We start from the raw sequence: 15966 nt of genomic DNA, 5'->3' as shown, positions 1-15966 counted from the left end.
TTGCCTGTCGGGCGTGGCAGTGGGCGTGGCACCTGGATAAAACACCCTCGTTCAGTAATCACCAGGGTTCCTTGTTCCTTGACTTGCACAGGTTCCCTTCTCAGCGTTTAGCAAACGTTACTGGATACAGTGCAAGCAACTGAGAGCTGAGGGCCTTGCTCAGGGGCCCTCACAACTTGGGGAATGTGGGGCTTGAACCGGCAACCTTCTGATCACTTCAGTGAGCTACCACTACGCGTGACCTTAATGTTTACATATGGAACGATTATCACGAGTGGTAGAAGAATGATTAATGATTAAGAGTATCAGCGCGGTCCTCAGTACGTGTTGAGGCTCTCCGCCAGCGTGCACAGAGGAACTGAGTATATCTAAACTCTAGCCGCTAGTGACCAGCGTCCTTCTGTTTTTTTCTTCCAGACGACCAGACGGGCAGCACGAAGCGGGCGGTTACCTGAACCCCGGCCGACCCTACAGCGCCGGCTCGAACCGCCACCCCGTACCTCACGGCGGACCCTACAGGAGCGACGCGCCGCCTCCCGCCCCGGGCCAGCGGGAGGCGCCGAGCTACGAGAGTGCCATTAGAAATAAAATCAGCTACGTTTCGTGAAGCTAGCGTCGTACACAATATCGCTGGACGATTTCGTAGCTGCTTTATTATTGTTTTTATTGTGATTCATTTTGCCATATTTAACGTCAGACGGGTATTACAGATGCACCACCTGACCAAAAGTATATGGACACCTCCTTCAGACACATCCACGTTGTGGAAGCCCTGTTCCTGTTCCAGCCTAGAACAGAAGAGGTCTACACACAGACGGTCTAACAAGCTCATGACGAGGTGTCCACATACTTTTGGCCCTACGGCGTCTTTCCTTTCTGTCGTATTACATGTTTCTGCTACTCTTCATGTTCTGTGACTGAATCATTGAAACGTGGTATAACATACACATATAGTGACCACACCTAACACACTGGGTCCAAAAGTATGTGGACGCCCCTTCTAATGATTCATTTCAGGTGTTTAGTTTGCTGCCAAATCCTGATCTACTGCTGGTTGTGTTCAAAACCAGTAAATACTAATTAAAGCTGTTAAGTCTGTTAACACAAGACCGGTGCTGGTTGGTGATTGATGAGAAAAACAACAAGCGATGCTGGTCAACTGCTGCCTTACTGTTCCATAAGAACCCAGTCGTGTTCTGATCACGTTCTTACTGTTCCATAAGAACCCAGTCGTGTCCTGATCAAGTTCTTACTGTTCCATAAGAACCCAGTCGTGTTCTGATCACGTTCTTACTGTTCCTATAAGAACCCAGTCGTGTTCTGATCACGTTCTTACTGTTCCTATAAGAACCCAGTCGTGTTCTGATCACGTTCTTACTGTTCCATAAGAACCCAGTCGTGTTCTGATCACGTTCTTACTGTTCCTATAAGAACCCAGTCGTGTTCTGATCACGTTCTTACTGTTCCATAAGAACTCAGGTTGGTAAAAAATGGAATAAAATAAATAAAATGACATTGTTACCAGCGTGTGGGTGAGAGTTAGTACCAGCTGCTCCAAATCCTTCAGTTCTGTTCTACACTGTTTCTCTCCATCCTCCATCCTCAACTTCCCAGTACCAGACCTACTGATTAAATTCATAAAAATTCATCTAATTAATTAAACTAAATCAATAAAATCCATTAAAATAAATAAAATCCATTAAAAGTAATAAAATCTATTAAAATACAGTCAATAACATCTATTCAAATAAATAAAAATCAACTAAAATCAATAAAATCTATTATCAATAAAATCTATTAAAATCAACTAAAATCTATTAAATCTATTAAAATCAATCAAATCTATTGAAATTAACAAAATCTATTAAAATCAATCAAATGTATTAAAATTAATAAAATATATTACAATCAATAAAATCCATGAAAAAAATCTATGAAACTACAATAAATTCTATTCAAATAAATTAAAATAAACTAAAATAAATAAAATCTATGAAAATTAAACTACAATCAAATACAATCATTCAAATCAATTAAAATCAATAAAATGTAATAAAATCAATTAAATAAAATCTACTAAATCAACTAAATAAGTCAATTAAAATTAATAAAATCTATTAATAGGAAATAAAATAAAAAAACAATAAAATGTATTAAATAAAATAAAATCCATGTTTTACTTACTCTTCAGTTCAGCATACCAGTACTGTCGTTGATTTAATATTCAGTAAAGAAGCAAAGATTTTTATTTAACGGAGCAGAATCACATCCACATTTATTATTTATTATTTCTACTAAATTACAATCCAGATATTTTATTTTTAATTTTTTATAATTTCCAGGGTTTTTTACAGGCCATTTGAATTATTTGGGAATTTTTTACTTAATAAAAGGAAATAAAAAATCTAATCTTTTGTTATTAGATTTTTTTTACATTTTTTTTATTTACTAAAAGTTGAAATGTAATCAGGAGAAAATGTAAACATTGTTTAGGGTTAAATATTGAGCAGAATGATTTTACTCGACTGTTAAATAAATATAAACGTTTGAATAAAAGCTGAAACAGTTGCAGGGTTTTAATCAGCTTCACTGTAACAGTTTAAGAGGAAATAACAGGAAGCACGTGTCGTCCACACTGAGGCGTCTCAGATCTCCGGAGCTTCAGAGCTGGAAACTTAAACTCTTGTATTTTAATATTAAATGTTGTTTATATGTTCTGATCGATGTTGCAGCGATGATGACGATGATGATGATGTATTCTGTATATTTTAAGCTCTCAGACGTGTGACTTTATTAATAATAACGATGTATATTTGTAGCGTGGGTGATTTTTAACGACGTGTATTTTTAATTGATGGTTTTTGGTTTTATCGTGATGGTTCTAACGTTCTCCTGATCCTGTCGGTACTGCAGCGCCGCCGCCGCTTCCTCCTGTATTTATTTCCTCTCTGGTGGAGCAGAACAAATAATATGAAGGTTTTTCTGCTTCAGGTAGAAAAGCAGCGATTTAATTCACACGCTCGCGTCGTTCATCTGTAATTTAATAATTCAATCTGATTTTTATTCACTTTTATATTCAAAATAAAAAACAATAAACACGTCTGTTCCTGTCCGACATCGTCTAACTTTATTTCTATCTGTAATTCTACTGACACTTTTACTGACACTTCTACTGAAATCTCTACTGGTAATTCTATCTACAATTCTACTAATAATTCTATCTATAATTTACTGAAAACTACTGAAATCTCTACTGATAATTCTATCTACAATTCTACTGATAATTCTATCTACTGTATAATTTACTGAAAACTACTAAAATCTATAATTCTGCTGATAATTCTATCTATAATTTTACTGATAATTCTATATATAATTCTATCTACAATTCTACTGATAATTCTATCTATAATTTACTGAAAATACTGAATTCTCTACTGATAATTCTATCTATAATTCTACTGAATTCTTTACTGATAATTCTACTGATAATTCTATCTATAATTTACTGAAAACTCTACTGAAATCTCTACTGTTAATTCTATCTATAATTCTGCTGATAATTCTATCTATAATTCTACTGATAATTCTGCTGATAATTTTATCTATAATTCTACTGAATTCTCTACTGATAATTACTGATAATTCTACTAAAACCCTCTACTGAATTCTACTGAAAACCCTACAAAAAATTATATCTACTGTATAATTCTACTGAAAACTCTACTGAAATTTATACTGACAACTTTACTAAATACTGAAATTTCCAGTGAAAAATCTACTAAACACTGAAATCTCTACTGAAATCTCTACTGAATACTGAAAACTTTACTGTAATGACATTTTTGCTGAATACTCCATCGAAAACTCTGATTACTCAAAACTACTGAAATTTCTACTAGAAACTCTACTGAAAATTCTACCACATACCAAAAATTCTTCCAAAAACTTTGGAATACTGAACTCTACTGAAATCTTTATAAACTCTATACTCTATAAATTGGCCCTCAGATTTGTTCAATTTTAAAGCAACACGAGGCAACTAACAGAGTTCCAGCGAGGCCAGATATTGGAGCCACTCAGATTACACAGAGTCTCGATAAGTGACTCCACTACTAATAAGTGACTTTTACTAGGGTTTGGAACCTGACTGTAGGGATTCACCTCCTTTACATCTGTCTAATTGATATTTACTGCCGTAACAGTCTCTGCTCTAATGGGAAGCTCTGCAGTAGGATTTGGAACTCAACTGTAGGGATTCAGTTCTTTAGTGATGAGAACACTTATTTATCAAACTGAAACTGATATAAGCTGACCAGGCCTGACTCCAAGTCTGCCTTCTAGTTCATCCTCCCTGCAGGCCGCTGTGCCTGTACAGACCTGGCTTCGTGCACAAGGGGCCCGGTCATGCTGGAGCGGGACCTTGGTCCTTCCCCAAACTGCTGACATGAAGTTAGAAGCATGACATTTTACAACCGTTAGCCGGTCGTGTTCCTCAGAACTGGACCAGGAATAACTTCTCCAACCTTGAGAGTGAAATGGTTCGAGCACCATTGTCCTTTATATAGGACGGTCCGGAGTAACACACACTCACACACACACACACACACACACACACACACACACACACACACACACACACTCCCCCGCAGAATGACCTTATTGACAGCAGCGAGAGAAAGTGCTGCCAGTTCCAGGGCCGTGCCAGCTGTTTGAGTTGGCAGTGAGGGAGGGCTGCTCGTGCCCCAGATAACTGCCCGGTATCGGGTTCCTCCAGCGTGATAAGAGGAACGTTCCAGTTAGCCTGTGGCACCCAGCCAAGACCTGCACGACCGGGGCTGTGTTCCCTGTGCACAGAGAGGAACACTTGGTGTTCTGCACGACTGAGGCTGTGTTCCCTGTGCACAGAGAGGAACTCTTGGTGTTCTGCACGACCTGGGCTGTGTTCCCTGTGCACGACGAAGGCTGTGTTCCCTGTGCACAGAGAGGAACACTTAGTGTTCTGCACGACCGAGACTGTGTTCCCTCTGAGGCTGTGTTCTTTGTGCACAGGCAGGAACACTTAGTGTTCTGCATGTCTGAGGCTGTGCTCTCTGTGCACAATGGAGGCTGTGTTCCCTGTGCATGACTGAGGCTGTGCTCCCTGAGAACAGGCAGGAACACTTGGTGTTCTGCATGACTGAGGCTGTGCTCCCTGTGCACAGAGAGGAACACTCAGTGTTTTGCACAACCGAGGAACACAGTGTTCACTGGGCACAGGCAGGAACACTTAGTGTTCTGCTTGACCGAGGCTGTGCTCCCTGTGGAGGCTGTTTCCTGGGCACAACTGTGCACGACTGAGGCTGCGTTCCCTGTGCATGACCGAGACTGTGTTCCCTGTGCATGACTGAGGCTGTGTGCCTTGTTCACGACCAAGGCTGTGCTCCCTGAGAACAGGCAGGAACACTAAGTGTTCTGCACGACCGGGGCTGTGTTCCCTGTGCACGACTGGGGCTGTGTTCCCTGTGCACAGAGAGGAACACTAGACGGAGGCTGTGTGCAAAACTACCAAACAAAACACACACACACCTCGACACCCCCGAACCCCCAGGTCCCTTTCACACACTGATCCGGAGTCACCCTGCACCCCCCGTGAGCGCCAACTGCTCGCCCTTCTCACTCACCCGCTCTCTTCACGTTCAGTATAAACTTTCTGTCACCGCTCGGCTCCGTCCAGCTCCGGTTACGCCGCCACCCGACACGCCGCCACGACTTTTTCTGCTTCGGTTCTCTCACCACATTCAGCGTCACTTTTAATATTTATTTATTTATTTATTTATTTCATTTCCACTCTGGACGGGAATGATTTGATTTTTATGGAAAGGCTGTTCAGCTCTGAAGATTTGAGAAGCCTCGGCTCACGGTCGACAACCCGATACATCCCAAACGTGATCGTCAAAACCACCGCCAGTCTTACAGGTGCAGTCAGGCCGGGAAATGAAAGGGCCTTCCCTAAACTGTTGTCAAACTGTTAGTAGTACTGTTAGTAAACGCCGGCCCACAGACACACTCTGCATGACCAAGGCTAAAGTAACACTTAGTGTTCTGCATGACTGAGGCTGTGTTCTCTGTGCATGACTGAGGCTGTGTTCTCTGTGCACGACTGAGGCTGTGTTCTCTGTGCACGACTGAGGCTGTGTTCTCTGTGCACGACTGAGGCTGTGTTCTCTGTGCAAAGAGAGTAACACTTAGTGTTCTGCACGACCAAGGCTGTGTTCCCTGTGCACGACTGAGGCTGTGTTTTCTGTACATGACCGAGGCTGTGTTCCCTGTGCACAGAGAGTAACACTTAGTGTTCTGCATGACCGAGACTGTGTTCCCTGTGCTCGACTGAGGCTCTGTTCTCTGTGCACGAGCTGTGTTCTCTGTGCATGACCGAGGCTGTGTTCCCTGTGCACAGAGAGCAACACTTAGTGTTCTGCACGACTGAGACTGTGTTCCCTGTGCACGACTGAGGTTGTGTTCTCTGTGCACGACCAAGGCTGTGTTCCCTGTGCACGACTGAGGTTGTGTTCTCTGTGCACGACCGAGGCTGTGTTCCCTGTGCATGACTGAGGTTGTGTTCTCTGTGCATGACCGAGGCTGTGTTCCCTGTGCACGACTGAGGCTGTGATCCCTGTGCACAGGGAGGAACACTTAGTGTTCTGCATGACCGAGGCTGTGTTCCCTGTGCATGACCGAGGCTGTGTTCCAACAGTTGTAGCAACAGTTTAGGGAAGGCCATTTCTTGCCTGCATGACTGTGCACACTGTGTCTGAAGCAAAGTCTGTAGAACAGGGTTTTCCCACAGACGGAGTGGAGGCTGTTGTAGCTGCAAAAGCTTGTAAGATATTCTATTAAGTGCTATAACAGTCTTCACTCTTTTGAGAAGCTTTCCCACGAGATTTCAGAGTGTGTCTGTGGGGATTTGATCATAAGAGCCGCTGATGTTGGACGACCAGAGGGGTCCAGAGGTGACCAGTGAGTTCAAACCATTAGTTTATGGACGCCTAATGAGGTGGACGATGATTTACACCGTTCCTCTTCCATCCCTCGCTCCGGTACACTCACACCGAGGAACCGTTTTGCCACAGTGTGTGTGTGTGTGTGAGTGTGTGTGTGTGTGTGTGTGTGTGTGTGTGTGTGTGTGTGTGTGTGTGTGTGTGTGTTGATGAGGTTAAAGGTGCTAGCCCTGAACTTAGCTTAGCGCATAAATCAAGCACATAAAATCTCTTCAGCAGGAACCTGGAACGACAGCAAGAGCATGAAAGCCACGCCGCGCCCGCTAGCTTATCAAACTATTAGCATCCTTTGTTTATTTATGCTAATGCTGATTGAATTCAGCAAGCTAAAGCGCTAATCTTTCAGCGCGCCACATGCTAAGCTGGCACCCGTTATCCCGCCAAAAAAGCTGATAAATGAAGCGCCCGGCGGGTCTGAGAGCTCTTCAGGTGAACTGTTAGAATGTACTTCATCTGTGGACTGGTTTACTCTTTACTGCTCACTCACAAAAAGAGCAGCCAATCCACCTTCTGCATGCTTTGGGAGGTGGAGGGGACTGGTGGACCCGGGGGAAATCCACACTGACACCTGAAGAACACATCACACTTCTAACAGACTGAGACCAGAGGTGAGAATCGAACCCACTTCTCTAGAACCCATGCTGCACCAACATCAGGCTTATTATTATTATTATTTATATTATTATTTATATTATTATTATTATTATTAATATTAATATTTTTGTTATTATTGTTATTATAATTATTATTATTGTTATTATTATTATTTTTTATTATTGTTAAAATAATGATTATTATTATTATTGTTATTATTTATATTATTATTGTTATTATTATTATCATTATTATTATTATTGTAATTATTAATATTATTATTATTATCACTATTATTATTATTATTATTATTATTATTATTATTATTATTTATAGTACTACTACCGCTACTATTAAAAATAATAGTTAATATAATGTAAACAATAATAAATGATACTAATAATACATATAATATTTTTAAAATATTACCATAAATAATTGTATATTATATATATACAGTATATATATATATATATATATATATATATATATATATATATATATATATACAGTGTATCACAAAAGTGAGTACACCCCTCACATTTCTGCAGATATTTAAGTATATCTTTTCATGGGACAACACTGACAAAATGACACTTTGACACAATGAAAAGTAGTCTGTGTGCAGCTTATATAACAGTGTAAATTTATTCATCCCTCAAAATAACTCAATATACAGCCATTAATGTCTAAACCACCGGCAACAAAAGTGAGTACACCCCTTAGTGAAAGTTCCTGAAGTGTCAATATTTTGTGTGGCCACCATTATTTCCCAGAACTGCCTTAACTCTCCTGGGCATGGAGTTTACCAGAGCTTCACAGGTTGCCACTGGAATGCTTTTCCACTCCTCCATGACGACATCACGGAGCTGGCGAATATTCGAGACTTTGCGCTCCTCCACCTTCCGCTTGAGGATGCCCCAAAGATGTTCTATTGGGTTTAGGTCTGGAGACATGCTTGGCCAGTCCATCACCTTTACCCTCAGCCTCTTCAATAAAGCAGTGGTCGTCTTAGAGGTGTGTTTGGGGTCATTATCATGCTGGAACACTGCCCTGCGACCCAGTTTCTGGAGGGAGGGGATCATGCTCTGCTTCAGTATTTCACAGTACATATTGGAGTTCATGTGTCCCTCAATGAAATGTAACTCCCCAACACCTGCTGCACTCATGCAGCCCCAGACCATGGCATTCCCACCACCATGCTTGACTGTAGGCATGACACACTTATCTTTGTACTCCTCACCTGATTGCCGCCACACATGCTTGAGACCATCTGAACCAAACAAATTAATCTTGGTCTCATCAGACCATAGGACATGGTTCCAGTAATCCATGTCCTTTGTTGACATGTCTTCAGCAAACTGTTTGCGGGCTTTCTTGTGTAGAGACTTCAGAAGAGGCTTCCTTCTGGGGTGACAGCCATGCAGACCAATTTGATGTAGTGTGCGGCGTATGGTCTGAGCACTGACAGGCTGACCCCCCACCTTTTCAATCTCTGCAGCAATGCTGACAGCACTCCTGTGCCTATCTTTCAAAGACAGCAGTTGGATGTGACGCTGAGCACGTGCACTCAGCTTCTTTGGACGACCAACGCGAGGTCTGTTCTGAGTGGACCCTGCTCTTTTAAAACGCTGGATGATCTTGGCCACTGTGCTGCAGCTCAGTTTCAGGGTGTTGGCAATCTTCTTGTAGCCTTGGCCATCTTCATGTAGCGCAACAATTCGTCTTTTAAGATCCTCAGAGAGTTCTTTGCCATGAGGTGCCATGTTGGAACTTTCAGTGACCAGTATGAGAGAGTGTGAGAGCTGTACTACTAAATTGAACACACCTGCTCCCTATGCACACCTGAGACCTAGTAACACTAACAAATCACATGACATTTTGGAGGGAAAATGACAAGCAGTGCTCAATTTGGACATTTAGGGGTGTAGTCTCTTAGGGGTGTACTCACTTTTGTTGCCGGTGGTTTAGACATTAATGGCTGTATATTGAGTTATTTTGAGGGAAGAATAAATTTACACTGTTATATAAGCTGCACACAGACTACTTTTCATTGTGTCAAAGTGTCATTTTGTCAGTGTTGTCCCATGAATAGATATACTTAAATATCTGCAGAAATGTGAGGGGTGTACTCACTTTTGTGATACACTGTATATATATATATATATATATATTGTATATAAAATAAAATATATTAACAATATTTAATAATAATAAAAAGTAGATGTATTAATAATAATATTTCTAGTGGTAGTAAAAATATAATAATAATAATAATAATAATAATAATAATATTAAAAACTTAATAAAGCGAAAATTTTTATTGTTAATAATACTGATATTTACAGTCAAAATTATTATTATTATTTAATTAATGTCATTTACAATAATACTAAGAATGTTATTAGTGAAAAATAAATAGCTAATAGTGTGGGTGCCGACAGCAACATGGGTCCTAGTGACCTGGGTTTGATCCTGGTCTCCGATCACCGTGTGAGAGAATTTGGCATGTTCTCTTCATGTTCCTGAGGGTTTCCTCTGTATAAGTGGGTCTCTTTCTGCCACTCAAAAACTGGGTGTAAGTGGGTAGTGCGCTGTGATGGACTGGCATTCTGTCCAGGGTGGCACCGGACCCAGGTGGCCCCTGAGCAGGATGAAGCGCTTATTAAAAATAAATGAATAAATGGGTTGAAATAAGGAGTATCGTTAGCTGGACTGTGTGTGTGTGTGTGTGTGTGTGTGTGTGTGGTGTGTGTGTGTGTGTGTGTGTGTGTGTGTGTGTGTGTGTGTGTGTGAGACGGACACACACACTCAAACACTGAAGCAGCATCCTAATAGCCGGTTTGGCACAGCGTACGCCTGCAATTATCCTCCTGGCTGCCATCCAAGCAGCAAGAAAACCTGGCATTCCACCTTCCCGCATCACACACACACACACACACACACACACACACTTAAATTTAACATTATACAAATGTACATGCTGACAGAATTGGCCACGCTGGAGCCTGAATGTTCACTGCACCACTGCAGAACAGATTTCCTTCTTTAGTTTCTTCTACTTCTTTATTATTATTATTATTATTATTTTTGTTATTATTATTATTTATTTTTTTATTATTATTACTGTTGTTATTATTATTATTATTGTTATTATTATTATTACTATTATTATTATCATTATTGTTATTATCATTATTATTGTTGTTGTTGTTTTTTTAAAGCACTTTTCTGCTCCGATCGAAACACATAAGTGGACAGCAGGAACTTCAGCCTGACCAGCCGTCCAGAAAATCATTACAGAATCAGGCTTATATGTGATTATCCCTGTGTGCAGTGGTCACATCTGTAGCATTAATGCCAGTGGATTAAGAACAGACTGTGGAACAAGCTGATAGTCGGGGTGTCCACATACTTTTGGTCATTTCGAGTATTTAGAACAATAAAATGATTTTTTTTTGCTTATATAAGTAATAACGAGGCTTAAAGGGCTTTTAAAGGTTCAAGGTATCCACACTCATCCTAATCAAACCTTCCGCACCTCTTTCCTGTCCCCAACATGGGGGGCGATTCCACCCGTCTGCTGAAACAATAGGATTTGCCGAATCAGCTGCACGCGCTCGTCCACCCGGATCCTCGATATCATCGTCGTCCTTGGACCGTGAATGAAGGATTTACTCAAATACACTCTATTCAGATCTAATAATCGTTCAACTCAGCGGTTTTTCATCTCAGAACCTCACGTGGGGTCACCTGGGATACATCAGGGGTCGTGGGAGGTTTTTATATGCTGTGAATATGCATATTCACAGCATATTCTGGTTTTAACCGGTGGTGGATGTCAGCGTCTGTTTATTTTCCTGGGAATTCGCGCCACAAGTACGACGTTCCAGCTTCTGGAGGAGAGACTCGCCACGTAAAGGCACCACAGTGGCGTGAGGGAAGCAGGAGCGGTCGAGAGCTCACCCAGGTCCGTCCTGCTCTCTGAGAATTCGGTTTGGCCCTGTTGACGTCAGCGGACTGCAAAAGCCCAGTGCAAAATCATAGCATCCAGCTCTCCTCTCTGCTATTCTTGTGCTGTCCCCTGTGCGGACCTTATATAGAGTCAAAGCACCAAAGGTGCTGAAAACCTGTTGTTTTTGTTAGGATTTTTCTTTTTCTCCGATAAAATGAAACCTACAGATTAAACTGTAAGGGCGCATTCAGACAAGAAGCGGCAATAAACGCTTTTGCACTGGCTATGCCGATGTTTCCTGACCTTTTCAAAGCTCTCCCAATGAGACGAACTGTTTGATATGAGGCAGTAAAAGCAAGTTGGGCAGTGCGAACAAAACTTAACGTGACTTATTGTACTAAAGCCGGGCTTTATTTTTCTCAGTGTTTATATAAACAGGGTGTGGAAAGCGAACCTGCATATTTTCACATTTCTCCGAGTACACGGGTGGGAGTGTGTGTGTGTGTGTGTGTGTGTGTGTGTGTGTGTGTGTGCGACGGCGGTGCTCCGGCCGGGTGGGCAGATTAAAGGATACGCGTGGAAATTACAGAGGATCAGGAGAGCGGTGGGTGGTCGGCGGCGCTTCGTAAACAATCTGCCTACTGGTGCAGGAGGAAACTCCTCAGAACCGTCCGGACGAGTCAACACTTTACATACACCTGTAGGTGACCCACAAGAGTAAATTAATAATACTAAAAGAATTATATGCTTCCAACAGTTTAGGGAAGGTCCTTTTCCTGTTCCAGTATGTTCTATAAAGAACAGCTCAGTGCCCTGACCTCAGCCCCACTCAACAGCTCTGGAGTGAATCAGAACATACAAACGCTGCCAACTGAATGGGCACAAATTCCCACAGACATACTCCAAAGGCTTGTGAGAAGCTTCTCAGAAGAGCGGCTGTTGTTCTAGCTAAAAGGATCACCTAACAATCTTTCTACACAGACGCATTTTACATCATCCTACAGTCCCGAGAAGAGGGCGTGTCTAAATATTTAAATTACTTAAAATGCTCCTACTGAGGCGCCTTAATTCTGAGTGATGATCCGACCGAATAACGAGGGAGCTTCCGAGGCAATCCCAGCATTCAGTGCGGCACGACTTTTCTCAAGACAAACAGGGCGGACGAATATAACGTGGAGCAACCAACAGAGTTCTTTTCAATTGTTAAAACGTTCTCGTTGATGTTTAATTTGTATAAAGGTGCACGAGTGTCGTTTATTTGCAAATTCGAGCGTCAGGGACAGTTTAAGCGTTTTCGGTACACGGAGGGAGACGTTAGCTGGCGTGCTAGTGGGTTTGAACGTCCTCAGGCTAACTGTTAGCTCAGTAAGCTAAAATTATGGTAGCGTAATCTGCATAATCTGTGTATAAATAAAGCGTCTAAATAATCTGCCTTATGAGTTTCATGTCTTATTAGAATCCTCTTTACTGAGGCAGCTGATCAGGTAGGTAGGATGGAGCAGGGCGGGTCACTCGGCTGTTACACTCTTCTGTGTGAAGATTTTGAAGTGTGTCTGTAGGAACTGGTGCCCAAATCAATGAACGTTCTGATTCATTCCAAACGTCTTTGATAGGGTCGACATCAGGGCTCTGCGCAGTAAATTTGACGTGCAGTTCCATTACACTGAAACAGGAAAGGGTCAAAAAACATCCTGGAAGCTGGAAAACACTTAGACTTGCATTGTTTTCTCATGCTAACGGACATTCTGTCCTACAAGATCAGCAAGAAACTGATTTTTCACAAAACAAACCAGAACCAACGAGACTGAAGATTTAGTGAAAGAGTGTGTGTTAATGCGCTGCTGCACACACACCTGCTCTGAAGAAGCGGAGCAGAGAAAGGACGCTGTTGAAAGGTAATAATTATGTGGATGTTGGAGCGCGGCCATGAGGGGATTTATCGCGCACTTGGTTGTGGATGATTTTATGGGCGGCGCCTCTATTGTTTACTTTGCTTCTAGGTCTGCAATCACTCACGAGCCTCCGTGGATTCCCCCTCCGCTTATCCAAAAAATAGTAAAAAACCCCGCACATAACACTGTTCACCAATCAGAGCATCAGAATTACCACTGTTCACCAATCAGAGCATCAGAATTACCACTGTTCACCAATCACAGCCAGCAATCTTTCAATAGACACAATACTGAATCATTTATAAAAATACATATATTTATTTAAAACTAAATCATTAATAGGAGTGTCCACACAATTCTGATCATGCAGTGTATCCTTTCCAAAGACTTCTCCAGACATCAAATCTTGTTAGACGTCACGTCTAGATTTGTGACTGTGGGAATTTGTGCCTGTTTCGTTCAGACAGCAGAGAGCTTTCATCATTTCATTTTAGTACCGCTTTATCCTGGTCAAGGTCATGGTTAATCCAGTTCCCCCAGACACTTCAGATCTAGCCAATCGTGTCTGTGTGCAGACGTCCATCAACTGGGCTGATAGCACCACCAGGGAATCAAACCCTGGATCCCACCTGAGCGCTGAGCTTTTATGAATTCATCCCAAACGTGTTCAACAGGGTTCCTCCAGCACGAACTGATCAAGATGATTATTTATGCACCTGGTTTTTTAAACAGGGGCACAGGGCCTTCCCCAAACCTTCTTCAAAATCTAGCCACAAAGTTGTATGTGGACCAAGTATGTGGACATTTGATCCTAAACTTGTTTCTTTAAAGATTAATATTGAGCCACGACAGCCTGTAGTCCCTATGAGAGGCTTCTTACAGGATTTTGAACTGTGTCTGTGAGAATGTGTGTGCATATTCAGTTAAAAGAGCATATCAGAGGTCAGGCATCGATGTGTCAGTGTTCCAATTCATCCCAAAGGTGTAAGGAGGGGCAGTAGGCAGCTGTAGCAATCATGGTGGGTATCTTCATGTACCCAAACCAGTGGACTTGATTTATTTTTCATTATTTATTTTGTTGATTGCAAATATACTGTATGGCCAAAAGTATGTGGACACCTGACCATGAGCTTGTTGGACATTTTATCCCAGAACCATAACATAGAAACCAAAACCATAACAGCCTCCACTCTTCTGGAAAGTTATTTTATTTGTTTTTGTAGTGTGTCTGTGGGAATTTGTGTGCACTGACGCTGGACAAGAAGGTCTGGCTCACAAACGACAGCATACGTCTGGCTTGCAATCAAAGTTCCAATTCATCCCAAACATTTTGAAGATTTTGAAGCACGTTTGTTGGAATTTGTGCCCACAGAAATACGTGTTGTGACTGGAGGAGGATTTGTGATCAATGTAATCAATGTTCCAATTCATCACAAAGGTGTTTAGTGGGATTAAGGTTACATCACACCAGACTGCCCATGCTAGGAGAGAAAGAGGAACTTCCCCACACTGCTGACACAAGGTTGTAAGCATATATTTGATATAAGTCGCCCTCTTGGCTGCTCTGAATGCCCGGCTCGCCCTGAAATCACCACTCAGCGAGGTATTTTCGGTGTGCCAGGGCGCCACTGTGTCATTATAAAACCCCATTCCTGTGTTTAGTGTAACATTTCGCTGAGAAGGTTCCAGTCCGGACCCGTCCCAAATTCACGCCTTTCATGTGGTGGGTGAAAATATGACCTCCTCTGAGAAGGGGTGTGGCTGCACTCCAGTATAAAACTGTGCTTTACTATGGAACGCTGGACTGGTTTCTATTACAGACATACAGAAAACGTTGGCATGATGGCACAGCTCGTGGAGTGGGTAACGCATAGCAACACGGCTCCTGGGGTCCGGGTTCGGTCCTCACCTCCGATCACTGGCTGTGAGAAACCTAGTTTAGTTCCCTCAGGTACCTCCAGGTTTCCTCTAACCTCCCCAAAACATGCACACGCTGCTCAGAACTGCTCGTGGACTCACTGGCACTTGCACCATATCCTAGTACCACAGGACCCACTGCAACCATGACCAGGATGAAGCGAAATTTTTTTCATTCGGCCGCTCCCTTTATATCCCATCCTGAGCGGTTCTGTTCCAGCCACCCTCCCCTCAGCCGTGCAGACGCCCGGCAGGCCGATAGCACCACTGAGATTCGAACCCTGGACCCCCAGATCTCATCTGTAGTCGGCTAGTGTTAATACTCATTTTTGTATATATGGTCCAAATATGGTCACAATGAGTGGTGCACAACAACATGGACACGTGGACCCGGGTTCAATCCCCACCTCATTAGTACAACCCAAACTACCAGTGTCCTACCAATTGCATTAATAAAGTATGTGGTCACATGACCATGAACCTGCTGGACATCCCATTAAAAAACCATGTGCATGTAAATGGACTTGCATCTTCTCTTCACTTTTGAGTCTATAACAGTCTCCACTCA

The 15966-nt window shown here is 42.2% G+C and overlaps 1 protein-coding gene across 1 annotated transcript in view; it reads left to right on the top strand.

Moving 5' to 3' along the window:
- pard3ba (par-3 family cell polarity regulator beta a) overlaps positions 1-1521 on the top strand; it is a 112909-nt gene extending 111388 nt beyond the window's left edge. Inside the window, exon 23 of the mRNA XM_063010390.1 lies at positions 418-1521. Within this exon, the coding sequence (XP_062866460.1) occupies positions 418-607 (190 nt within the window). The 3' untranslated portion in view covers positions 608-1521. The remainder of the gene's footprint in view (positions 1-417) is intronic.
- The last annotated feature ends 14445 nt before the right edge of the window (positions 1522-15966 follow it).

This window comes from Trichomycterus rosablanca, chromosome 15 (genome assembly GCF_030014385.1).
Source record: "Trichomycterus rosablanca isolate fTriRos1 chromosome 15, fTriRos1.hap1, whole genome shotgun sequence".
Taxonomy (NCBI): Eukaryota; Metazoa; Chordata; class Actinopteri; order Siluriformes; family Trichomycteridae; genus Trichomycterus; species Trichomycterus rosablanca.
This window is presented reverse-complemented; position numbering and strand designations above follow the sequence as displayed.